The following is a 25,012-nucleotide window of genomic DNA, read 5'->3' as shown; positions in this document are numbered from 1 at the left end:
TGAGGGGGAGATGAATGCGTGCTGGAGATGGGTGGTGGCGATGCTGGTGCAACATTGTGATTGTAAAAAAAAAAAAAGCCACTGAACTGTATCCTTGCAAGTGATTAAAAAAGGGGATTTTACAATGAAAAGCACTCCCATCCAAGAAAAGGCAAGTCTGGGTAGTGGGGTGTGGAGACGCTGAATGCAGAAGAGGGGCTTTGCTGGGGAGAGATGTTTGGAGGAGGGGGGTCTTGCTCCACGGGGAGTTTGTCCAGCCAATGCTGCACCTGCTCACTGCAGCTGAGCGGCAGCAGCCGGGGGGGCTACCCTGGGGCTTTCCTGCGTAGGAGAGGGAGGCCACCGTCGGTGACCTGTCTCCTCCCCTCAGGACTTCACCACATTTAGGAATCCCCAGCATCATGGCCAGTCTGGTCCGCTACCTGTGGCTCCCTCTGGTTGGCCCAGGCAGTAAGAACATGCTCATGCTAGGCAAATCCCAGAGCAGAGACACAGCAGCCCCTCATGAAGGCAGCCAGAAGCCCTGTCCTCCTGAGACGCCTCCCCCCCCCCCCCCGTTTAGCCTGAAGCATTTTCTCCAGCACATACCAGCCTTCTAAGTCACCCTTCAAACGCATCAGCCCCTCTGAGGGAGCCTAAAACAGCCACCAAAGTCCCCTGGGAAACTATTTTTAGGGTTCATCTGTTCTTTCTGATTGCTTTTCTAGATTCTATATTCTCTCACCTCCAGATTTGAGGGAGCTAAAGATTCTCAGATCATTCATTTCCCCTCCCCCCCACCCACGGCCCAGTCTCACAAGCTGTGCGTTTGCCTCCACCTTCCTGGGGCCACCTCCCCCTCGTGCCTCCTAGCCGCCCTCTCCCCCTCTGCTTCCCCAGCTCCACAGCCAGCAGGGAAAGCGAGCCCTTTGTCTGACATCATCTTCCACTCCCCGGCCTGCTAAGAGTTACTCGCTCAGGCAATCCCTGCTCCACCGGAGGAGGCCATCCAATTGCTAAGCAACCCACTGTTGGCCAATCAGAGAGCTAGGAGGTGATGTCATGGCGAGAGCCCAGCAGTGGTGCTGATGTTGAGAAGCCCTGGGTACCACTAATTGAGGGAGTGAGAAGAGAGCAGCTCGCTTTGGAACCGGGACGTCAGGTAAGCAGAACTGAGATGCGAATGACGGACGGAAGGCTTTTCAAACAAAAGAGGAACAAGACAGCGGGCATAGGTGGGAGAAGGGAAGGGGCTCGGGTCTCCTGTGCTGTCTTTGGTGGCACTCAATCGCTTAAACTTTGGCAAACCCAGGGCGAGGCAGAAAGGGTAGTGGTCAGCAAGCAGGGGTGCAAAGGTGGGCTCCAGGCATCACTTTTGTTACAGAGAAGATGGATGGCAAGTGTCAGGCATTCGTACTGAGTTATTCCAGCATAAAAAATGTTTGTTTCTGAGACAGCAAGGTTTGTTCTGAGTTTATCTTTCATTGGAGCTGCCTCTGACCAAAGACTTCTTTCCAGCTGCAATTTGACATTTTCAGCTTTTCTCCATTTTTTTTTGGGCGCTCTCTCTCCCTTTTTCTTTCTCCTCCAGCTCTGTGCGGTCTTACTTTTTCTCTCCGCCCTAAGGATACAATGAGATCATCCCCTCTTGCTTGCCCCGCCCCACCCTGAGGTCAACCTGATCCTACCCCGCTAAGGCTGGGGCTGCACGCTTACAAAACCACCACGCCCCCCCCCCCCCCCCCAGTCCTTGCTGGACCACAGACAGTCTCTTTGCTCAGCCCACTGCCCTGGCCAGGAGTTTCGTTGGCATTGTCCTCTTCTTATCCCAGGACCCAGGGCTTGGATGCCCAGCAAAGAGCCCTGTCCCCACGTGGTGGTGCTATCTTTGTTTTAATTCTTCCAGGAACATACAGTCAGGTGTGGCACAGCCTTATTGTCCCCAGCCTGCTCAGTTCTCTAGGATGCCTTAGAGGATAGATCAGGCCACCCTGTGTGAAGACCCAGGGGAACATAACCAGTATCCCAACACCAAGAGGATACCAGGTGGGATGGGCACAAGTGACCTTACTGGAGCGCCGAGCGGAATGGGTGGGGTCAGCATGCCATGTGAGGGAACCTGTATCCTCTGAGGCTTCCCACCCCCCACCAGGGCGATGAGATCATGCGTCAGCTGTGGAAATAATTATAGTGCTGGAGTGGAGGAATACAGGGAAGCAGGTGGACGCCCTGCTTCACAGAAGGCCATGACAGGCTCCCAGCCCCCTGCCCTCTCCTCCAGCCCGCCCAAGCCCCGCCTTGCTGTAATTAGCTGTGCTCCGGGCTCTCTCCATAGCCGCCGATCTCCCAATTGCTGGCCCCAGACATGCTCCTCTTGCCCGCTCCACCCGGCCACACCTGGGAGCTTTACCTGCTAGGCGGGTCTCCCACCTATGACACGCCCATCGTCAAAGGGATTGCGGCAGAAGCTGCTTGACCCCTAGCAGGGAGACAAGAGAGAAGATTTCTGCATTGCAATGGAGATTAATCAAGTTTACACCCAATTAATAGATCGTGAAATCCATTCTATAGATTTTAGCTGATTTTTTTAAAATAAAATGAGATAGAATAATCGGACAAAACAGAACTCACCACACATACTGGGTAGGACTTTTTTGTAGTTTTTTTAGTTACATATTTTTAGCTTAGGTGTATATCTCTGTATACATGTGTACATATGTGTGCATACATATGTACGCGGCAATGATCTCATATGTGTGTGTATCAGTGTCATAGTATTTATATACTGGATTCAAGACATAAAATGTAGTTCTTTAATAGTTGGGAATCACTGGGCTAAGTAACTTCTGATTGCCTCCTCTGGCCTCGAGACTGTAAATTTATGGAAATAGCATTAGATTTGACTATAAAAAAAAAGTTTAAAATTTTAAAAGTTGTAGTAAAATGCAATTAAAATGAAACTTCACATGAAAATTACCAATTATGTCATTTTTTTCTTCTTGTATATTTGAAACTCTGGGGTCATTAATGTCAACGCCTCATTATTCTCTCCTCAAACTGTAACGACCTCATCCTACTTCCCGCCTCTGTGAGTCTGACCATGTCAGGTGCTTGCAGCAATGGGAGGGTACATTACTTGTTTTTGTTTTTACTTTCTTGTTTTACTTTGTGTAATGTTCTCCAGTTTCATTTATGTAATCTAGACTGTGTGCCCCCATTCCCAGGTATAAAATAAGTGTCCACGAGTTAGAGTAAAGTTCAAGTCTTGCTTTAAGTGGAAACAATGTGTTCTAAAGGAATCATGAAAGAGAATTTTGATGTGCTAGAATGCCCACCAAGCAAACTCTTGAACTAACGTACCACAGTCTCCTACTCATTCATGGTTTCACTTTCCACTGTGTCCATTGCCCAACATCCACTACATCCAGAAATATTTAATAGAAAATTCCAGCAGTAAGCCATCCATAAGTTGTTAAGTAACTTTTACCAATATTAGCTTTAGCATTTTTATATTTTCTTATTAATGATCACTGTTAATGGCCCTAATTTACAAATTAAACTTTTCTAGTATGCATGTATAGGAGGAAGCAGTGTATATGGAGTGGTTTTGGACATCTAAGAAACCTCTTGGAAGAGATCTCTCACATGGCAGAGGAAAACTGGGTACATATTATTGGTGGAAGAGAAGCGAGGTGTTCTAAACTTTTGTTTAGATGGATAGCTAATACTTAGATTCCATTTTAGCTCAATGAATGTTGCCCAAGGGCCAAATGAGGCTGGCTGTCTTCCTCTTGGGATGAAGCCATGTAAATCACATTTAGCTTGTAGAAAGGAGGTAAGATTATCGATACTTAAAACAGTAATAGGGCTGGGGACTTAGGGATATGGCTCAGTGATAGAATGTTTACTTAGCATGACCTAGGTCATGTGTTCCATCTCCAGTGTTAATGACGAAGGACAATCTACAACAAAGATTGAGAAAATGACCAAGAGTAAGATGGGGTGGGGTGGGGAGATTGGCTCAGCCGTTTAAGGCACGTCCTTGCAAAGCCTGCTGGCCAGGTTTGATTCCTCAGTAGCCACATAAATCCAGAAACACAAAGAATAAGACAGTTTGATAGCAAATAGGGACACAGGAGATGAAGAAAATAAGGCAAGTAAGAGGGGGATGAAGAGAGTACATGGCATTTGTATTAAGCCAGCCATATAACAAAACAGGAACATTAAAGCCTTTCTGTTTCTCTTATTTATTTATTTATTTTGGTTTTTCGAGGTAAGGTCTCACTCTAGCCCAGGCTGACCTGGAATTCACTATGGAGTCTCAGGGTGGCCTCGAACTCATGGCGATCCTCCTACCTCTGCCTCCCAAGTGCTGGGATTAAAGGTGTGCGCCACCACGCCCAGCTGTTTCTCTCTCTCTTTTTTTTTTTTTAAAAAAACATATTTATTTATTTATTTGCAAGCACAGAGAGAGTGGGGGACAGTGGGAGAGAAGAGAGTGCCAGGGCTTCCAGCCACTGCAAAGTCCAGATGCATGCACCACTTTATGTATCTGACTTTTCATGGGTCTGGGGGAATTGCACACAGTCATTAGGCTCTGAAGGCAAGTGCCTTAACTGCTGAGCCATCTCTCCAGCCCATCTCTCCAGCTTTGTTTCTTGTTCTTTTTTTTATATTTTATTTTTATTTATTAGAGAGAGAGAGAATGGGCACACCAGGGTCTCTAGCCATTGCAAATGAACTCTAGATGCATGCGCCACCATGTGCATTTGGCTTATGTAGGTACTGGGGAATTGAATCTGGGTCCTTGGCTTTGAATGCAAGTGCCTTAACCAGTATGCCATCTCTCCAGCCTGTTTCTTGTTCTTAAGTACTGGGATATTTAATGATAAAAGACCTTAACTGAAGACAAGCTTAAATTTTATAGAACCCCTAAGATCCTGCCTTCCATATCTCTTTCCATATCTTTTTAAAAAAATATTTTTATTTATTTAGTTGACAGAGAAAAAGGGAGAGAGAGAGAGAGGGAGAGAATGGACACGCTAGGGCCTCCAGCCACTGCAAACAAACTCCAGATATGTGAGCCCTCCTGTGCATCTGACTAACGTGGGTCCTGGGGAATTGAACCTGGGTCCTTTGGCTTTGCAGGAAAATGCCTTAGCCACTAAGACATCCCTCTATCCCTCTTTCTATATATTTATATCATTTTCTGTTTATCAGGAGGACTATTCTGCAGAGGCAAACTTGCCAGAGACTTCGAAGTCTTAAGCAGGAAGAAATGATATTCTTTCAGAGAGGGGCATAGGTAATTTGGGAGGATTATGTGATATATAAAAGGTATTTTAGCAATACCTGTTAGGAAACCAAACTCTTTCCCCCCCCCCAGAGTTGGAGAAATAATCATGCCTCCTGTATTACTTGACTTTCTTATTAAATGAGCATTTGCTATCTTTAGAGATGTGACAGTCTGGAAAAGATTGCTTTTACTGTTTTTCTTTGTGGAGAGGAGAGGAGAAAAAATATCTTCCTGCCACTTTTTTAAAAAAAGCATCTTTAACATTTATATTTTTAAGGAAGTAATACAAACACATGCATCTCCTCCCCTCCACACCCCTACACACATATGTCTCTCCCTTCCTCCCCCTGCATATGCGCACGAGTCTCCCTAGCTTTCTCATGCATCTCAATCAAGTTCAGTAGCATTTCCATCAACTAGAGCTGTGTGTCCCCTCCCTTAGGGTCTTGCTGTCTGAGGTGGGCTGTGGGAGGCAGAGGAATGAGACATCTAATAAAAGGCAGGAGGCTGGGGTGGCCCGATTTATGACAGAAGACAGGAACGTGAAAAGTTTAGAGCCAGGCTTGGTGATGCACGCCCTTAATCCCAGCACTCGGGAGGCAGAGGGAGGAGGATCGCCATGAGTTCAAGGCCACTCTGAGACTACATAGTGAATTTCAGGTCAGCCTGACCTACAGTGAGACCCTACCTAGAAAAAAAAGAAGAAAAAAGTCTAGAGAAACATACTGTGGATTATGAGTCTGAAGAGTGCCAAGTCTCCGTGGATTGATTATTTGAGGTTGGTACCCATGAATTCCAAGCCAGGTGGGGCACCAAGTTCAAAGGGAGTATATAGGAACAGATCTATCAAGGGCAGCATGTTCCCAGTTGGGGCTATGGGTTAGCTGCACAAGCACAGACTGACTACTGATGCTGGGAATGGGACTGTCTGCCATCCTCACCTGCCCCAAACCAGATGGAAAAGGACTCCTGAAGACAACACAAACCCTTCCTGGAGGAAAAAAAAAAGTTACTCTAAGAAACAAGTAGGACCTGTTGTCAACTATGGTCCCAAAGAAAGCATGAGCCTTAGAGTTACTGTGTATAATCAACAGATGAAGCTGAATGCAAAAGCCAAACGAGACAGGGAATCTGTCTATTGAACCAATTGCTGCATTTATAGTGAGTATAGTAGATTCTCAATAAGTATTTATTGAATAAATAATGTCAGAAAGAAACTCAACAGTGCAGGGCTGGAGAGATGGCTTAGCGGTTAAGCACTTGCCTGCGAAGCCTAAGGACCCCGGTTCGAGGCTCGATTCCCCAGGTCCCATGTTAGCCAGATGCACAAGGGGGCGCATGTGTCTGGAGTTCGTTTGTAGTGGCTAGAAGCCCTGGGGCGCCCATTCTCTCTCTCTCTCTCTCTGCCTCCTTCTTTCTCTCTGTTGCTCTCAAATAAATAAATAAAAATAATAACAACAAGAAAAAGAAACCCAACAGTGGAAAACCAGATTGTTTTGACAAAACCAGGTTAGGAGGGAGCGGAAGCAAAATCTTAATGATCTATTATCTCACAGAAAGAAAACCATTAGATCCTGTTTGGTATTTAATTTCTTTTAATGAGACAGAGAGAGAAAGAAAGAGAGAAAATTGGCTGGCCAGGGCCTCAGCCACTGCAATCTCACTCCAGATGCTTGCGCCACCTAGTGGGCATATGCAACCTTGCGCTTGCCCTGCCTTTGTGTGTCTGGCTTACATGGGATTTGGAGAGTTGAACATGGATCCTTAGGCTTCACAGGCAAGTACCTTAACTGTTAAGCCATCTCTCCAGCCGCTATTTGGTGTTTAATCTCATCAGTGTAGATGCAAATGATTTTGACTTAAACATCATTAGAATCAAAAACAACATGTAAAACTTAAAAAAAAGCATTGGAGAAGAATGAAAGAACTATGGAAACAGGAGCCATATTACAGAAGATAATAACCCCCCTTCCATGCAGCTAAATGCAGGCCAGATGTGTGACTCCTCAGGGTAGAACAAAAGACTTACTGGACCTACAGTCTCCCCCATTTAGGCCATTTCCATTCCTGTCTCCATGGTGACTCCCATCTCTGGGATGCAGAATGGGTAGGGAGCTTGACCCTGTGGAGGTGTCTAGTCTGTTGTTTGTTTCCTCGTGTCGTGAAAATTATTCATGTTTAGTACATTTAATAGACCATGTGTGTGCATGTGAACAGGGACTTTTTGGAGCAATGTCTGACCTGAAAGAGGTTAATAGTAAGAATTTTCGGAGCAAAGATCTTCCCTAGCAGGGAGGTGTGGCTGGAGCGGGCAAGTGCACATTGCTCTTCAGCCACATGCCCTCAGTATTCATCTTGCTTACATTCAGTGGTGGCCTTGGACATGAGAAAGTAGCCGAGCTCTGTGAGAAACAGTATGAGCTTTGATGCAAAAAGACTGGTTTAACTCCTTTCTTTCTTTCTTTCTTTCTTTTTTTTTTTTTAATATATTTATTTGTAAGCAGAGAGGGAGAGAGAGAACAGGCCTATCGGCGCTTCTTGCCATTGCAAACAACGTCCAGGCACATGCCCAGCTTTCTGCATCTTGCTTTGTGAGCAAGTGTCTTTACCCACGGAATCATCTCCCAGCCCCTCTTTCCTCTCTGAGGCAGGGGCCCACTCGAGCCTAGGCTGACCTGCAGCTCACTGAATAGCCCAGGCTGGCCTGGGATTCAGGTCAACTCTCCTACCTCAGCCTACCAAGTGCTGGGATTCAAGGCGTGAGCCGCCACACACACCTCTGCCCTTGTCTACTCATCCAACGCCAGGAAAATCGAGTTACTTAGCTAAGTGATCATCTGTTACATGAATGTAATTACACCCGTCTTGTAGGATTTGGGGAGGGTAAAGTGACCACAATGATGTAAGTGCAGTAAACTTAAGGGGAGCGAAGATCCCCTGGAAGGAGGGAAGCTGATAGTATAAAGTCACAAGGCTACAGGGATTGGCTTCCTTTTGCTAGCATAATTATTTTTCTTTAACATATGATGTTAACACGCTTGTCATGCAGCGCTGTGTGTAAGTTACGCACGTGCATACATGCACACATACACATATACTAGGAAGTGTCTGATTTGCCACGACACACTATAAAACACCTATATTGTCGCCATTAGGAGTGAGGTTAGGAAGGTTGCTCCAAGCACCCATGTCTGAAAGTACCCTTTGATGTGTGTGGTACCTGGGCCACACACCCAGCTTTCCAGCTGGCAGCCCTGAATGCCAGGTCCTGCCCTGAGCTTGACTTCCGTCATGGCAATTCCTCTCCTCTACTGAAATGGGAATCAAACTGACACAGGAAGACCCATGATTGTGTGTTGTATGAGACTGCTGGATTTCCAGCCACGATTCCCTCTCCCCATCTTGCCTCTCAGCACAGCTGTTAGAGCTCTGAGGCCCTCCCCAGACTCGGGTTTTCTGGGGTTCCACCGCTCGCAGGGTTTGTTTCCTGGAAGGACAGTTGAAACTACCTTTGAAGTCTGCAGTAGGTGCTTGGAAGTTGCTCCTGACCATGGTCCTGTCACCTCAGCCTCCTGAAGCCCTTGGAAGCAATCCTAAGGGGTGACGTAGCAATGTCAGTCCCCAAAGCCAGTGAATCACATCATGTCCTGTGTGCCAGGTCCCCTTTGTGAGTCTTACCAGTCCTTCCATGGTGGGTAATCTCACCCCCTCCTGCCTTGATGGCATGCTTCACGGTCCTGCAAGGATCCTGCTGAAGGCTGGCAGAGCTTCGGCAGATCTCCCAGAGGCCCCATAAATCTTCATTCCCCCAATAGCACCAAAACCTCCCTGCCCGGGGGCTATTTTAGGAACTCAGAGAGGGTTTGGCGCAGCGTTCAGTAACTAAGAAGTATTGTGGAAAGGATGAAAACCACATTCATGAAAAAATAACTGATCTCCTTCAGATTTGAAACTCAAACAAGCCACATGCAGCCAATCAGAGCCTCTGAGCAGCATGAAATAAGCAAGGCTACTGTGCTGAGGTGACATGACTCCCGCCCAAAGCGAAGGCTTTGAAGTCACCGAGGTAGCGAACGTCCACCTGGACTAAGAATAGCGTCAGCCCAAGAGCTGCCTCGCCGTGGCGCGTGCGGTCAGAGGAACAGGGCTGGCATTCATTGCTCCCATGCCCATGAATTTCCCACCCTGAACCTGTGCCAGCCTCCTCTATTTGTCTTCCAGAACCCTTGCCAAGGACGCCTCTGTTCAAAACCACTTGCACATGCATTAGCTGTTAGTCCTTCAGAAATTCTCTACATGGGATCTGACACATCCCAAGAGCCGGATCTGGGTGCTTCTCACCGTGACAAATAAAACGCTCTCTTACGCTGCCCACTGGTGGGCAGTCTGAGACACCTCATGGGTCAGGCAAGCACACGGCAAGAAATCACAACACGTCAGTGAGCTCAGTGCTCTGCTTTCTGCTTCCGGGTCACTAACTGACCCCAGACAGCCTGACAGCATGTTCTCGCTGTGGCATCCTTTCTCTGCACGTGTATTTTCACTGGTAGCCACTCTGGGAACTCCAAAGTGGGTGTCCCTCTCATTCAGATTGAAGGGATCAGGACAAAGGGGAAGACAGACTAGAACCCAGGACCTTAGCTCTAGCTCCTTCTCTGCCAATAATGCGCGGTGTGACCTCAGGATCTCTGGTCCCCAGCAGGCACAGGATTTACACTGTGGATGGGACAATTGTTTGTTGTGTTGGCAGGTTGTTGTGGACGATCCAGGATACAGGCTTACCTGGCTTCTGTCCACTGGTGATCTGTCACTCCCCACCCAGTGGTCATTGGAAGGTCCTACCTACTTCCCAAGACTGAGCCACCATCCCATCCTCTCTATCTTTGATGTTCCCTGATATTCTAAGAAAGTAGGGCTCCAACTCTTCATTTAAAAAAAATTATTTTTATTTATTTGTTAGAGAGACAGAGAGAGAGAGAAGAGAGAGAGAGAAAGAGAGAGATTGAGGACATGCACACCTCCAGCCACTGCAAAGGAACTCCAGTTATGTGCGCCCCCTTGTGCACCTGGCTAACATGGGTCCTAGGGAACCAAACCCGGGTCCTTTGGCTTTGCAGGCAAACGCCTTAACTGCTAAGCCATCCCTCCAACCTCACCTCTTCACTTTAGACATCTGTTTTCTCCCCTTGTCTATCCAGGAGACCCATCTCCATCAACAGCCTAGGCTATAACTTCACTGTTGGCCACGCCCACTGTCAATCAAAACTTAATGTTCTCATCTCCTCATAGCTGGTTGCTTCTGTGTGTGTGTGTGTGTGTGTGTGTGTTATCACTGTTAAACTTATTTTACCAATTACTCACCATGATTACTGGCTTTTCCACACAGCGTCTTACATGCTGAAGCTGGGGGATTGTGTGGATTACTTTGTTAAGTAGGTCAGCAGTGCTGGGCAGTATACAAGAAATTCAGAGCGTGACTCAGTCTAGGCAGGTTTTTGGCATGTTGTACCTGGTCATGGCTTTCAGCCTTTCCTTCTAGTCTTGTCCCCAAGCCAATGGCACCAGATATATCTCTTTGTTCTGGTGCTAGACCCTGAAGACAGAGCAGATTTTCCATGAAACACACTTGGATTCAAATCCCAGCTCAGCGCCTTAGGACCCATGTGCGACTGGGTGTAATTTACCTAACTCTGCCAAGCTTTTTCTCTTCCTTACCAAAGGACCTCACCCAGTCACTTAAGGTATGTCTATGACCTTCCAGGGACAAAGTAGGTGATCAAGTAGTAGTCATTTTCATTGCTGTGACCATGGGCACTCTTCCCTTCTCTTCTCATTTGTTGGCATCCTAATGGAAGAGAAGTTGTAAACTCCTTCACTGGTGTGGGGGTGAAGGCCAAATAAGGCCATAAGTATAAGCTTTTGTGGTTAGGGTCTGTACATTTCTTATCCAATCCCCTGTATTGGATATTTGGAGATGTCACCCAAGCTACGACTTCTTTAGTTATGAAATGGGGGCAGCATTCCTATTTTGAAAAGAAATGATGAAAGTCAGAGTGAATTTTGCAGTGAATGTTCTGTAACAGCCTGCAGCAAGGAGACCTCAGTTACAAATCCTTGTTCCTTTAAGCCTCTGCCACCAGAGATGCCCTGGTCAGATTCCCTGCCCTGGTCTTCTTTCTACGGCTGTCCAACATTCTCAATGTTTCTACAGCTCCTAGCAGGAGGTCTTCCAAGTATATAAGAAAACACTTATATACAGATGTTTCAGTTAAATCTCCCCTTTCCTCCCGGCCAGACAGGCTTTCCTTTAGTCCTCAGGACCAGGGAGAACCAGCAGTGAACATCTAGTCTTTCCACTTGCCACCAGGGCAGAGCCAGAAATTTATGCGCTGTGGATCTAGAGGGTACGTTTGAGCTGTGCGATTTTTTTAAAAATTTTTTTTTGTTCATTTTTATTTATTTATTTGAGAGTGACAGAGAGAGAAATAGGCAGAGAGAGAGAGAGAGAGAGAGAGAGAGAGAGAGAGAGAGAATGGGCACGCCAGGGCTTCCAGCCACTGCAAACGAACTCCAGACACGTGCGCCCCCTTGTGCATCTGGCTAACGTGGGACCTGGGGAACCGAGCCTCGAACCGGGGTCCTTAGGCTTCACAGGCAAGCGCTTAACCGCTAAGCCATCTCTCCAGCCCGAGCTGTGCGATCTTAAGCAAGCATCTTAATGTCTCTGGGCCCCAGGATCTTCGTGGGGAGACAAAGATGATGGTACTTGTCCTGTTAGCACAGCTCAGGCTAAGGTCTTGTCATTTGAGCTGGCCTAGGGGCATGTCCTCTGGCCCCACCCAGATGCACCTGCTCAGTGCCCCTTCTTTCTCAGATACACTTCTCCTCCGATTCCTACCTCGCCTCCTGATTTGCCACTCAGGTTGAGGCCCAAGGCTCTGCTTCCCCTGGGCAGGGCTTCCTCATCCAGCCACTCTACTTTTCAATGCCTGATCTTGCGTGAAGACTATAGAAGACCAGTCTCATGAGCAGAGACTTGGTACCCAGGCACCAGGCCTGGTTCCTGTTGCAGAACACCCTGGTACCAGCAGGGACAGCCTAATACCATGGAGAAAGGCCTATTGTAGTGGCATGGACATGTCCTGGCTGGTACTTGTGGCTCAAAGCCCAGAGGGAAAAAGAAAAAGGAGAACGGAGAACAGAGCCCTCTCAGGGCAGCTGAGTATTCGTCCAAGCCTGTGTTTTCTCACTCTCCGGTCACATGGAGCCTCAGGTGTGATAGATGGGGCCAAAATTTCATCGCTTGCAGGATGGTGAGGGCCACCTGATGCAAAGAAAGGAGGGAAGGGCACTGATCTTTACCAAGTACGTCCTGTGAGCCGTGTACACAGGCTTTTCTCATTTTGTGTGTACGACTATCCAAACTTAAGACTGCAAAAGCAAGGTTTAGGTGTGTAGATTGGGCCAGGGATCATAAGAGATAACACCTGTAATCAACTTCAGTTTAAAACTGAAGCTTGGCTTACTACTCCCCCTCCCCCACCCCTCTGCTGGCTTAAGCCCTGGCCCTCAGAGAGGATGCTCTCGCTGTCTGAGGAAAGGGACTTTAAGCCTGTCTTAATGTCCCTTCACCTCCTGAGGAGATGAACAGCAAGACTATGGGCTCATGCCACCTTCTAGTGACACATGACCACTGAAGGGGACCAGGGGTCAAATGGTGTGGAGCTCAGCCACCTCCCATCCCCCAGATATGCCCCTTTCTTGACCCCCCCATATCTCCTCTTTTGTCCCCTCCTCTTTCCACTTGGGCCCAGCTTGAAAGTGGTCCTCATGGGCACTGCGCTTTCTCGCCCTGCCCCTCACCCGCAGGGTCTCACTGGCAGATGTCCTGCTTCTGCTTCTGAGGCAGCTTCAAGACAAGTGGGGACCCCCATCTCTATTCCTGAATGATCCCTCATCCCCAATTCCGTGTTTTCACTAACCAACAATGGTGACGTTACACCTCAATGTGTTTCTTCTTGTATGGTCCAAGGTCATCTTCTGTAGGCTCAAGAACAGACCCTGGTTCTTGCAGGGCGAAGTAGGGCATTTCAAAGAGGTTTTGCACCCTCTACCCACCTCTCATTCACTGCATGTCAGAGTCGGCTGGATGCAGGTCTGGGTTGCAGGGCTTGGAGAAATACAGGTAGCAAACACCTTTAGTGATTACTACAGAGGACTTGGCTCTCACCATCATCCTGACCTTGGGCCGGGTCACTAAGCTACGCAGGGAGATAGATGAACACCCTTACACCGTGGAATTTGGAGAAACTCACGTTCGCATACTCTGAGGGACCAGAGAAGTCAATTGTGAGACTGTCATTATCACAGCTCACAGCAGATGAATGGGTGACATGGAAGGGCCTGGGGGCTTGGAAATGAGAGAGCTGGAGGGGAGAGGGCCTGGAAGTCAGAACTGTGCCCCCAAGAGCCTCTCAGTGGTTGAGTAAAGATCCTGTTTAGGGTAAGAACCTGTCAGTGATGAAATCTTCTCTTTTTTAAAAAATTTTTTTTTTTTTTCAGGGTTGTCAGTGTCCTGAGTTGGTGATCAATACTCTCTGTGGCTCTCAGTCAGATCTCCTTACCAGATCCCAGCAAACATGACCCTCGCAGGTAGGTCCACACTCTGTTACATGATGGGCACCACAACACAGGCTCCTTTGCCAGGCCCAGTGTGCTAACGATGTGCAAAATAAAGGTTGAGCAACAAGTGTGCCCAAGGGAAGAGGGAAGCCATCTCTGGGTAGTGTGTAGGATCACAAATAACTGAAGCTTTCTTCCTTTTGCTCAACCATGTATTGTTTTAAGATTTTTACAGTGTCTAAATAATATTTCTTTTTTAAAGTATTTTTTATTTACGAAAGAGAGAGAGGGAGAGAGAGAATGAATGCACACATACCAGGGTCTCTTGCCACTGCAAATGAACTAGAGACACATGTACCACTTTGTGCATCTGGATTTGTGTGGATACTGGGGAAATGGAACTGGGCCAGCAGGCTTTGTAAGCAAGCACTTTTGACTGATGAACCATCTCCCCAGGCCTCCAACTAATTTCTACAGTGACTTATGTCTTTAAATTTGTAAGAGAAGGTGAGCATAGGTTGGGCTGGGTACTGAGGAAGCTTTGTACTGGTCATTCAAGTACAAGACTGATGTTGGGCGTGGTGGCGTATGCCTTTAATCCCAGAACTCAGGAGGCAGATGTAGGTGTACCGCCGTGAGTTCGAGGCCCCCCTGAGACTACATAGTGAGTTCCAGGTCAGCCTGAGCCAGAGTGAGACCCTACCTTGAAACCCGCCCCCCCAGAATAAAAAAGACTGAGGAGATGGTTCCGTGGTTAAAAGCACTTGCTATGCAAGCCTGACTACTGAAGTTTAGCTCCCCAGAACCCAGGCAAAGCCAGACTCAAATATCACGAGCATCTGTAATCCCAATATAAGCTGTAATCCCCCCAAAAGCAATAAAAGGCAGAGTCCGGAGAATCCTGAAGCTTGTGGGCCAGGTAGTCTGGCGTTTGCAATAGCAAACAAGACCCCGTCTGAAACAAGGTGCAAGGCAAGGATCCATGTCCTGAGGTTGTCTTCTGACCTTGACATATATTCCATTACACACATTATATAACACACACACACACACACACAGAGAGAGAGAGAGAGAGAGAGAGAGAGAGAGAGAGAGAGCAAAAGACAGAGAGTAAGAGGAAAGACTGGCAGAGAACCACAATGGTAGGACAACTCTTACCTTTGAACACAGAGAAACTTGATGGCAGGAGGATGTATTTCTGCCCCATGGACACTTGTCATGTTGGCTTTGCTCAATGTGCTGGGAGCGTTAAGGAAGTTTCCCAGTCTCTCTGTCTCTCTTTCGAGCCAGTGGAGGGTGCAGAAGGACTGAGGTGAGGATACTCCTCTCCCATCAGTGTTTTTGCCCTTTCAGAGAGTATTGCAATGGGGTGTGGATTTCCTACTACACAGAGCCAAAGAACTGGTCTAATGCGAGTGGAGTATGGAGAGCTAGGTCTAATGCACAAGGGAGGGGACAGTGGGACTTGAGCTCTTTACCTGTGGGTACTTTGCATTCGGTGCTAGGAAAAAATCTTGGAGGAAGGATCAACTGGGTGATTTGGAAGGTCAGATTTCAACAAGGGGATGACGGAGGGCTGGAAGTACACAAGGAATCTTACCGTGGTGGCTCTGGGCACAGGTGTCTGGAGACAGAAAGGTTGGGCTGACTCAAGCAAACACTACGAGCTTCTCAGGTTGGTAGGTCCTCACCTTCCCCTGCCTGCTGTTCCCACAGCCTACAAAGAGAAGATGAAGGAGCTCCCACTGGTGTCTCTATTCTGCTCCTGTTTCCTGGCTGATCCCCTGAATAAATCATCCTACAAATACGAAGGTTGGTGTGGACTCAGCTGGGAAAGAAAAGTTGGGGGGAAGCCTCCTGTGTCCTGTGTTTGTGGGTGCAGCAGCTCAGACCCTAGCTCATGAAATTCCCAGAGCCTGAGAGTGTGAGCCAAGTGGCTGTGGCCCAGTGCACTAGGCAGCTGCTGGGGGTCTGGATCAGACCCTTCCCTGAGCACTTGCTCTTAAGAGTCGCCGTTGTTCATCCCCTGAACAAACCGATGCTGTGGGAGAAGCAAAGGCAGAGACTCTGTCCATGGGGACACAGAAGAGAAGAGAGGAGAAAACCTGGGGTGGTCCGTGGGGCCCTTAGGGACAGGTCGAGATGTTCCCAGAGTGCCCACAGTGGGAAGAAGACTTTCTGCTTGGGCTGTGACAGCTTTATGACCCATGTCAGGAACAGTCTCCAGACACAGGGAGTCCTGGATGATCATGTCCCCACGAGGGTTGAGGTCCAGGTTATCTCTCCGTTCCCTGGTGGCAAGGAAGGGATGGGTTTGGTGTGGCAATGAGAGAGGGGGGAGGGGCGTTCAGATGACCTGAGATTGTTTTTTCTGTTTAGGCTGGTGTGGGAGACAGTGTAGGAGGAAAGGTCAAAGCCAGCGGAAAGACAGTGCGGACTGGAGAGAAAGAAGAGAACAGGGTAGGCGGGAGTCAGGGGAGAAGTCCAGAGGCTAAGCCATCAGAGGGGCTTGGGGTGGGCAGTGGGTAGAATGCACCAACGTCTGTCCCCCGTGAGGAGCACTTGAGCAACAGCTCAAACCTCTGGGGAACCGAGGCTGAAGCAGCAGGGGCATGCATTGCTGATGCTGTCAAGAGAAATCACAGGTCCTGAGACCCTCCCTTGCCCAGATCCTGAAATCTTACTAAAATAGCTACAGACCCCTTGAGCTTATCAGAGCCCATGATCTTAGGCACTAGTGTTGAGGATGGAGCCAGATCCCCCTGGTCATTGTTTTTCTCTTGGGGACCCCGGCTCTCCCATGTCCGTGTGCACACGTGTTCATGCCTGTGGGGCTTAGATACTGCCTGGCATGTGAGCAGCCCCTCCTCTGACCACCCCCCCCCCACAGCAGACACGGTGGACCTGAACTGGTGCGTCATCTCTGACATGGAAGTGATTGAGCTGAACAAGTGCACTTCGGGCCAGTCCTTCGAAGTCATCCTGAAGCCACCCTCCTTCGATGGGGTGCCCGAGTTCAATGCCTCCCTCCCTCGGCGGCGAGACCCGTCACTTGAAGAGATCCAGAAGAAGCTGGAAGCTGCCGAGGAGCGAAGGAAGGTCAGTGTGAGCGGTGGTAGCCGGTGGGAACCAGTGCGTGGGTGGTGGCCCTAAACTGTGGTAAGATGGCCGTGGACCCACAGATACTTAGCACCTTCCCTGCGCTGGGGGGAGAATAAAGCACCCCTGAAGGAAACAGAGAAGTACGTGGGCATGTCCTGGAGGAACGCACAGATTGGTTAGGGGATAAGGTACCACATTCCTCCTGACACTGGCTTTGTATCCATGGTGACATTGAAAGATACTGACAACTCCCAGCCGGGTGTGGTGGTGCACGCCTTTAATCCCAGCACTTGGGAGGTTAGAGGTAGGAGGATTGCCATGAGTTCGAGGCCACCCTGAGACTCCTTAATGAATTCCTGGTCTGCCTGGGCTACAGTGAGACTCTACCTTGAAAAACAAAAACAAAAAAAGAAAGACACTGACAACTCCTAAGCCTTTAGGGCGAGGATTTCTTTACTGGGAGACAGAGGACAATGCCCCTGTGGCAGCGCTATATACCTTTCCAGTCCATGATGTGCATCTGCGTTTCCTGTTGATTCTCATGACTGACTCTGCAGCCATCTCAGTGTGAGCTTTTCTTCATCTTTTAATAGGAAAAAAAAAGACTCTTTCCTCCCAAGAATTCTTATACCACCACCCCTTAACTATGAGGTATCTACCTTGTCCATCTGTGATGCAGTTACTTATATATGTCTTCTTTCTACTAGACTTCTTTTTTCTTTCCAGGATACTTGGAATTGTGCCCAGCAGTTAGCATAAGATATCTTAGGGTTGTGAACAAATGCATGAATGAAGGGATGATGAAAATGAGATGAAGGGCTCTGAAGATATTTAGAAAAAGGCTTTAAAAAAAAACCACATTCAAGTTGGGCATGATGGTACATGCCTTTAACCCCAGCACTAAGGAGGCAGAGGTAGGAGGATCACTATGAGTTCAAGGCCACCCTGAGAGTACATAGTGAATTCCAGGTCAGCCTGGACTAGAGTGAGAGCCTACCTTGAAAAGGAAAATAATTCAAGACATGGAATGCTCTGCCCTCGGCAGGGGATCCATTCTTGCTTACTCAAAGGTTCAGGCATGCGTCTGCCCTGGGTGTAGAACCACAACACAGAAGCATACCCCAGCAGGCTCTCTCTAACAGCCTTTCTCCGCCTTTGTGCTTCCCCAGTACCAGGAAGCTGAGCTCCTGAAGCACCTGGCAGAGAAACGAGAGCACGAGCGAGAAGTGATCCAGAAAGCCATTGAGGAAAACAACAACTTCATCAAGATGGCGAAGGAGAAACTGGCTCAGAAGATGGAGTCCAATAAGGAGAACCGGGAGGCCCACCTGGCCGCCATGTTGGAACGGCTGCAAGAGAAGGTAAGTGGCCCTGATGGGGACTGGAGGCTCCTGGGACACCCTCTTCCTTCTGTGGCAAGTATCCATGGGCCTGTGCATCATGTCAGGAGGAGGCAGCCTTGGCCAGGAATGGGAATATTTCTATCAGGCGTGACACTCTTGAGTCCCAAGGGGATAGTTTGGGAAGTCATAGGCAAGAAACACACACCCAGTACTGTGTCCTTGGCACATTTTCTAGAGTTACACAGCTAAGATTGACTCATTGTCATAGGAGTTTAGATGCCTCTTTTCTACAGAAAGCCTGACTCACGCAATGGACTAGGGAAAGACACATGCAGTTGCACATTCTAGCTTCATCCCTGAATGGACTGACTTCACTTAATGAAAGATGCTGATTTGATTCTGGCTCTAAGCCAAGGGCACAGCGAGCTGAGTTGCTCATTGAGCAGGAAACATGATCCTCTCCGAAGCTCTTGTTATGGGCCGAAGGAGTGGCAGATCTTTCCAGTAGGGTGCCCTGTGTCCATAACCCAGATGTCACCTGAAACAAGAGGCACGAGAGACTGGGGCTGGTCCTTCCCCGAGAGCAGAAGGACAGACCGTTCTGCAGAGGACACGCTGGCCTCATTTCCCGAGTCTCAAGGCTGCCCCAGTTTCCCCTGCAGCTCCCGGGAAGCTCCAGCTCTGTGTTTTATTTCCAGGCGCCGCCTGCTGCGCGGTGACTCCCGGGACCCATCGCTGGCTTCGTCCCATGGTGAGCAGCGCGGTTCCCCGCTCCCCGCCTATCCACCTAGAACCTCAGGCCCTTGGCAAGAGCTACTAGAACGATGTGGCTTCTTTCGCAGGGATCTGAGCCCTACACAGGCCCTGGAGCTGGCCGGCGGGTGGCAGCCCCGAACTCTGCCGTTCCACCCCCTTGAGGGACAAGGCTTGCCTCCTCCACCAAATGTCACAACAGGATGGACATATTCTGGGTCTGACTCTGGGTTTTCTAAATTAGTCAGAGATATTTGAGGCAAACTCTTTTTAAAAAAGTAAATTTAAATATTTTATTAAACATTTATATAGTCCTCTTCCACCATCCTTTGTTTCCCCTCTTCCCTCCCCCCTCCAACGAGCCCCTCTTCTTTCTAACTAAACTCTTGGAGAAACACCATTGCGGCTGGGAACAGAGGAGGCATACGGGCCAAACACAAAACAAATCACTGTGGCCAGCTCGTGACAGAGACCTCGAAGAACTCTTTCTGAAGCACTTTGGCGTGGTCATGACACTGCTCTCAGAAGTGCCCAGGATGAGCAGGGTGCTGTCCCTCTCAGAGGACCACGTCCTCAGATGACTTGCTTCCCAGAGTCACACGGTGTGCGAGCTGGGAAGTTTGGAGCAGAGCACAGCTCTCTGGCCTCTTGTCTAGGTGGCTGGGTTTTTTTTTTTTAATATTATTATTCTTTTTTCCTCTCTTTCTTTTTTGTTAGTCTCAGGGAGAACAGCCCACAGTTGTCCTGGTAGCCTTCATCAGCATTGGAGGCCAGAAAGTGAGGGCTCTGCCAGATGATTCCCCTGAGAACATAGGTAGATTTTCGGGGGGGGGGGCGTGGAGATTGGCAAGGTCACCTTCCAAAGTGACAGGTGCGGAGGTGAGGTAGACTCTGAGAAACACAATGGCAGAGCAGGTATTTGAGCAGACGTCTTTCTCTGGGATTTGTCTTTACCCACCAGAGGAGGTGGGAGGTGGGGTGGGAGCTGGTTTTGCCCTGTTCTGGTTCCCCTGTGCACAGGCCGGGGCCACCTTCAGCGATGCCTCCTGTGCCAGCTCTTGAGTGACCCATCACCAGAATCACCTGGCACAGGAACCTCAGTGTAGACATACCACCTGGCTGTCTGTCTGGGTGGGAGCGGGTTCACGTGATGCGCACCAGAGTTGTATAGCAATGGCTCCAGATGTACCACTTCTAGTTTCTAGCTTGCAAAAGGTCCCAGGAGGTCCTTTCGCAGAGGCGGCTCTGTCTTCCAGATGTGCGACGAGAATGGCAGGCTCTGGCAGCGGAATCCTTGAGCACCTGCCAGAGGCTGCACGCTAGGGGTGGGGGATGGGGGACGAGAACTCCAAGGAAAAAGAAATCCCCTGTCCTGGGTCTCAGGGAAGTCACTTTCTGAGGGAGGCCCCCAATATGGGCACAGTGAACCGGCACTTGACCACAAAGCTGGGGAGGTGAGCAAGCTATTGACCCTATCTCAAAATTCTCCTGTCAACTTGTACCCTGAGACCCGCATCAGCCAGGGGATCATGACAATGCTCCAGAGAGGGCTGCAGGGATGTGTAGGGGGTGCTGGAACTCCCCCCCCCAATAAAACAAGCAGCCCCCCACTGCAGCTCCTTCTTTTTAGCTAAGATGTGTGAGAATGGCCAGAGGAGGACCAAGGAGTCTGGAGGCCCCAGAGACACTGTGAGGCGCGTCCCCCCTGTGGGAGGTGGGGACTCCGCAGCCTGTGGGCTCCGTGGACTCGTCTGGAAGGCTCAGTCACTTGTGTGTGTCTCTCACTGCCTCTTCTGCCCCCTCAGGACGCCTTGGTGGACACGGCTCTGCTCATCCTTTGCTTTTCTGTTTTCTTGCTGCTTGGCCCTCCTCTGTATCTGGGGGGCAGCCTTAAGTGACCTGCCCTTGTCCCTCCCTTCCTTCCCAGGACAAACACGCGGAGGAGGTGCGGAAAAACAAGGAGCTGAAGGAAGAGGCCTCCAGGTAAAGCCCGGAGGCCCCAGAAGTTCTCAGGACAGCCGGACAGCTCCAGCAGCCCCGCGGTTCCTGCAGCCTGGCCCGCTGGCTGCTCTCCCAACACTGGGGTTTGGGGGGGAGGGAGGGTGGCCAAGGGGCGTTTCCTCTGCTTTCGGTGTTTGTACATGTAAAGATTGACCAGTGAAGCCATCCTATTTGTTTCTGGGGAACAACGATGGGGTGGGACAGGGGGACGGAAGGAGAGAGTGTGGACAAGGAGGCGGAGAAGAGCTTGTGGACATTGCAACACGACCCACCCACCGCAGACTCAGGCCAAGACCCCCGCTTCTCACAGCCCCGCCTGGACATCCAGTCTGCAGGTTCCATGTGGAGAGAAGCGTGAAGTGGGGCCCGAAGTTTGGAGTGAAGAGCAGAGTCCTCTTGGGGCGTGGCTGTAGGGCCCACAGGATAAGCCCAGCTGGAGGGGGTGGGAGACCCGCCTGCAGTAGATGGGATCAGGTCTGTGTGTTGTGTGTGTGTGTGTATGTGTGTTTGTGAGTGTGTATGTTGTCATCTTTTGACCATCATGACTAATGAAACAATTACTCCAAGTCTCTTGCTCTTTATTTCTGATGTTTGCCCTTTCAGCAACTGGTAGAATGTTCTAGAAGGTTGGTTTGATGCAAGATGCCCCTTAATTTTCCCATCCAAGTATCTGAGGTGCTGGGTGCAGTACATTAAACCATTCCAGTTATGGTTACAAGAAAAAGATTTTATTTTTTTCCTCCTCTCTCCTTTTAAATCTCTATTATGGCATTGCCTTCATGGACTGAATGCACTGATTTGGTAAGAAAAGAAAGGCAAGTCACTTCAAGTTAGTTTGAACTTAATTTTGAGTTTTTCTCCCTCTGAAAAATATTTTTAACTTTAAATATTTAATTTATTTTTTTGAGAGAGAAAGAAAATGAGCATATCAGGGTCTCTAGCCACTGCAAATGAATCCCAGATGCACGCACCATCTTGCGCATCTGGCTTTACGTGAATACTGGGAACTCAAACCCGGGTCCTTTGGCTTTGCAGGCAAGCGCCTTAACTGCTGAGCCATGTCCCCAGACAATTTTTAAACTTTTTATTGACAATTTCCATACATGTACATAATGTATTTGAATCACAATCCTCTCCCATTACCTTCCTTTTTCCCTTTCCCTCCCAATGAGCCCTTCTTCTTTCCAGCTAGTCCCTCTTCTACTTTGATGCCCTTTGTTTTTGCTCTTTTTTTTTTTCCATGTTGAAATGTTGATGGGTCCAATATTGTCAGGTTTTGTGTAGATAATGACAGTCACACTGAGGTCAAGACTGCAACAGCCACTTCATGTCCCCAGATACAACATTCTAAAACACTCTTCCCCATCCTCTGGCTCTTAAATTCTTTCTTTTCCTTCTACTGCAACATTCCCTGAGCCTTGGAGGGGGCGGGGGAGATAGATGGTTCCTTTAACACTGAGTCCTCGACTGGCATTCATTCTCAGCCCTTTTGGGGAGTTTTGTGTCTCTGCAACAGTCCTCACCATCTGTAAAACGAAGCTTCTCTGATCAAAGGCGAGAGCAGCACTAATCTAGAGGCATGAATTTCGAGGGCAATTTGATGGGCACAGCTTATCATTGTTGCTTTAAGTGAGGACACAATAATTGGGTGGGTCCAAGGTGGTGATTATGGTGACGAGAATCTTGTTGGCAGCTCACACTTTGAACTGATGGGGACCTGGCAGCATTATGGACGTTCAGAAAACCAATATCTGTCCTCATTTAAGTCTCCTACCAACTCAGAAGAAAGTTGCGGTTATTATCTCAATATGAAAACAGGAACGGAGGCATAGGAAAAGATCAGTAACTTGCCCAAGTCCTCACGGATAAAAAGTGGGAGAACAAGGCTTGAATTTGGCAGTTTGCTTGCTGAGTTTGTATTTTTAGCCAGTGAGCTGAGCTGCTTTTTGACACTTCCAAACTAGGCTATGAGTCCCAGATTGGTGTTTCTCAGTCCGAGTTGTGACTCACGGGATTGTGAGTCCAACTTAGTGGGTTCCTTCACTCCCCCTTCCATCCCCTTCTCCCTCTCCTTCCTTTTTCTTCTCTTCCCTCACCATTCCATTCTCTCCCCCTTCTCTGCCCCTTCTTTCCACTCCCCTTTCTTTCCTTCCCTCTTTCTTATCCCTTTCCTTCCCCTCTCTTCTCCACCCGTTCTCCTCCCCTTCTTGTTCCCTTTTCCTTCTTTCCCTTTCCTTCTTTTCCCTGTCCCTTCTTCCCCTTCCCTCTCTACTTTCTTCCCTTCCCCCTCCCTCCCCGTTTTCCTTCCTGAATAGAAAACAGAGCATCAACATGTATTCTAGGTAAAAATAGAGGTATCATTTCATGGAAATGGCTTTAGTTTTGATTCTGTGTATGTATTTCTAGGGCACAGCATATCTTTTTGTGGAGGGGACAATCAGAACTCTTTGAAAACTTTAGAACAAGCCTGGAGACTGGGCCAGTGTGCCCAGACTGAAGTCCCAGGGGCTCCAGGAAGCTGTTGTGCCAGTCATTGAGGAAGGCTGTGGCCAAGATGCCAGAGCCAGCTTCTTCTGGAGAGAGACAAAAGGATCATACTTTTGTCTAAAGGGTCTGTTTTCACAAAGTCACCCCATCAATGTCTTTATCCTCTGTAGGAGGAGGTGAGCCAGTGCCTTCCCGTCACTCTTGTCTCCTCCCCTGGGCAGCTGTCACTAACTCTCTGGTTTATCTAGTTGCCCTCCCACATGCCTGTCCCATGCTATATTCCCTGATTAAATTCCTACTTTACTTGAGAGAGGCAGAGAGAGAAAGAGGGAGAGAATGGGCATGCCAGGGCCTCTGGCCATAGCAAACAAACTCCAGATGCATGCATGCATCACCTTGTGCATCTGGATTTATATGGGTACTGGGGAATCGAACCTGGGTCCTTTGGTCTTGCAGGCAAGCACCTTAACCGCTAAGCAATTTCCATTCCTTAAAAAATCTTTTAAGGCCGGGCGTGGTGGCGCACTCCTTTAATCCCAGCACTCGGGAGGCAGAGGGAGGAGGATCGCCGTGAGTTCGAGGCCACCCTGAGACTACATAGTGAATTCCAGGTCAGCCTGGGCTAGAGTGAGACCCTACCTTGAAAAATCAAAAAGAAAAAATCTTTTAAAATGTGTCTATATGTATGTGCATATGCAGATGGTAGCCATAGGAAAATCCCTGGTGGTATTCTTAGAAGCACCAGCCACCTCCTTGAGGCCGGTAAGCCCCAGGCATCCCCCTGGTTCTCCTTCCTCAGGCTGGAATTACAGGGCCACACCAGTGTGTTTGGCATTTTATGTGGACACTGGGTGCTGAACTCAGATCTTCATTCCTGCAAGACAAGCACTTTACCAAGTGAGTTATTTCCCCAGTCCTGCAGTGGTGCACACCTTTCATCCCAGCACCCGGGAGGCAGAGGTAGGAGGATCTCCATGAGTTCAAGGCCACCCTGAGACTACATAGTGAATTCCAGGTCAGCCTGAGCTACAGTGAAACTCTACCTTGAAAAAAAATATCTCAGCTCAGATATTAAATTCCCTAACTCTGTTAGTTTCTATAGTTTTATATGCTTTGATGAGAACACAATTATTTACTGAATCTCACCTACTGGACATGATGCCCCTTGAAAACAGAGACAAGATTTGTTATCTTTATGTCCCCAGTGGTGGCTGGTTGGGTGGTGCATTAGCAACCTTTCATGTTGCTGTGACCAAATACCATGACAAGGCAGCTTATGAAAGGCAGAGTTTATTTCAGGTTACAGTCCGTCATGGTAGGGAAGGTGTGGAGGCAGGAGCATGAGGCAGAGCTGGTCACATTGTGTGTGCCAAGGAAGCGGGGGGTGGGGGGAGAGCGAGAGGGAGAGCGAGAGAGAAAGAGAGAGATG

At 48.7% G+C, this 25,012-nt stretch overlaps 1 protein-coding gene across 5 annotated transcripts; it reads left to right on the top strand.

The window, feature by feature from the left end:
• Positions 1 to 958: 958 nt before the first annotated feature.
• Positions 959 to 21,656, top strand: Stmn4 (stathmin 4). 5 transcript variants are annotated; one of them, XM_045131246.1, is made up of 8 exons: positions 959 to 1,141; positions 13,838 to 13,927; positions 15,614 to 15,709; positions 16,277 to 16,357; positions 16,788 to 16,996; positions 18,169 to 18,360; positions 19,041 to 19,093; positions 21,023 to 21,656. In XM_045131246.1, exons 2-7 carry the CDS (start codon positions 13,915 to 13,917, stop codon positions 19,059 to 19,061), a joined length of 612 nt encoding a protein of 203 aa, XP_044987181.1. In that variant the 5' UTR covers positions 959 to 1,141; positions 13,838 to 13,914; the 3' UTR covers positions 19,062 to 19,093; positions 21,023 to 21,656. The 5 variants fall into 5 exon arrangements, with proteins under 5 accessions (XP_044987181.1, XP_044987180.1, XP_004665893.1 ...); XM_045131245.1 differs by lacking the exon at positions 19,041 to 19,093 and having other exon boundaries at positions 968 to 1,141; positions 16,791 to 16,996; XM_004665836.2 differs by lacking the exon at positions 19,041 to 19,093 and having other exon boundaries at positions 973 to 1,141.
• The last annotated feature ends 3,356 nt before the right edge of the window (positions 21,657 to 25,012 follow it).

This window comes from Jaculus jaculus, chromosome 12, assembly GCF_020740685.1.
Source record: "Jaculus jaculus isolate mJacJac1 chromosome 12, mJacJac1.mat.Y.cur, whole genome shotgun sequence".
Lineage (NCBI taxonomy): Eukaryota > Metazoa > Chordata > Mammalia > Rodentia > Dipodidae > Jaculus > Jaculus jaculus.
This window is presented reverse-complemented; position numbering and strand designations above follow the sequence as displayed.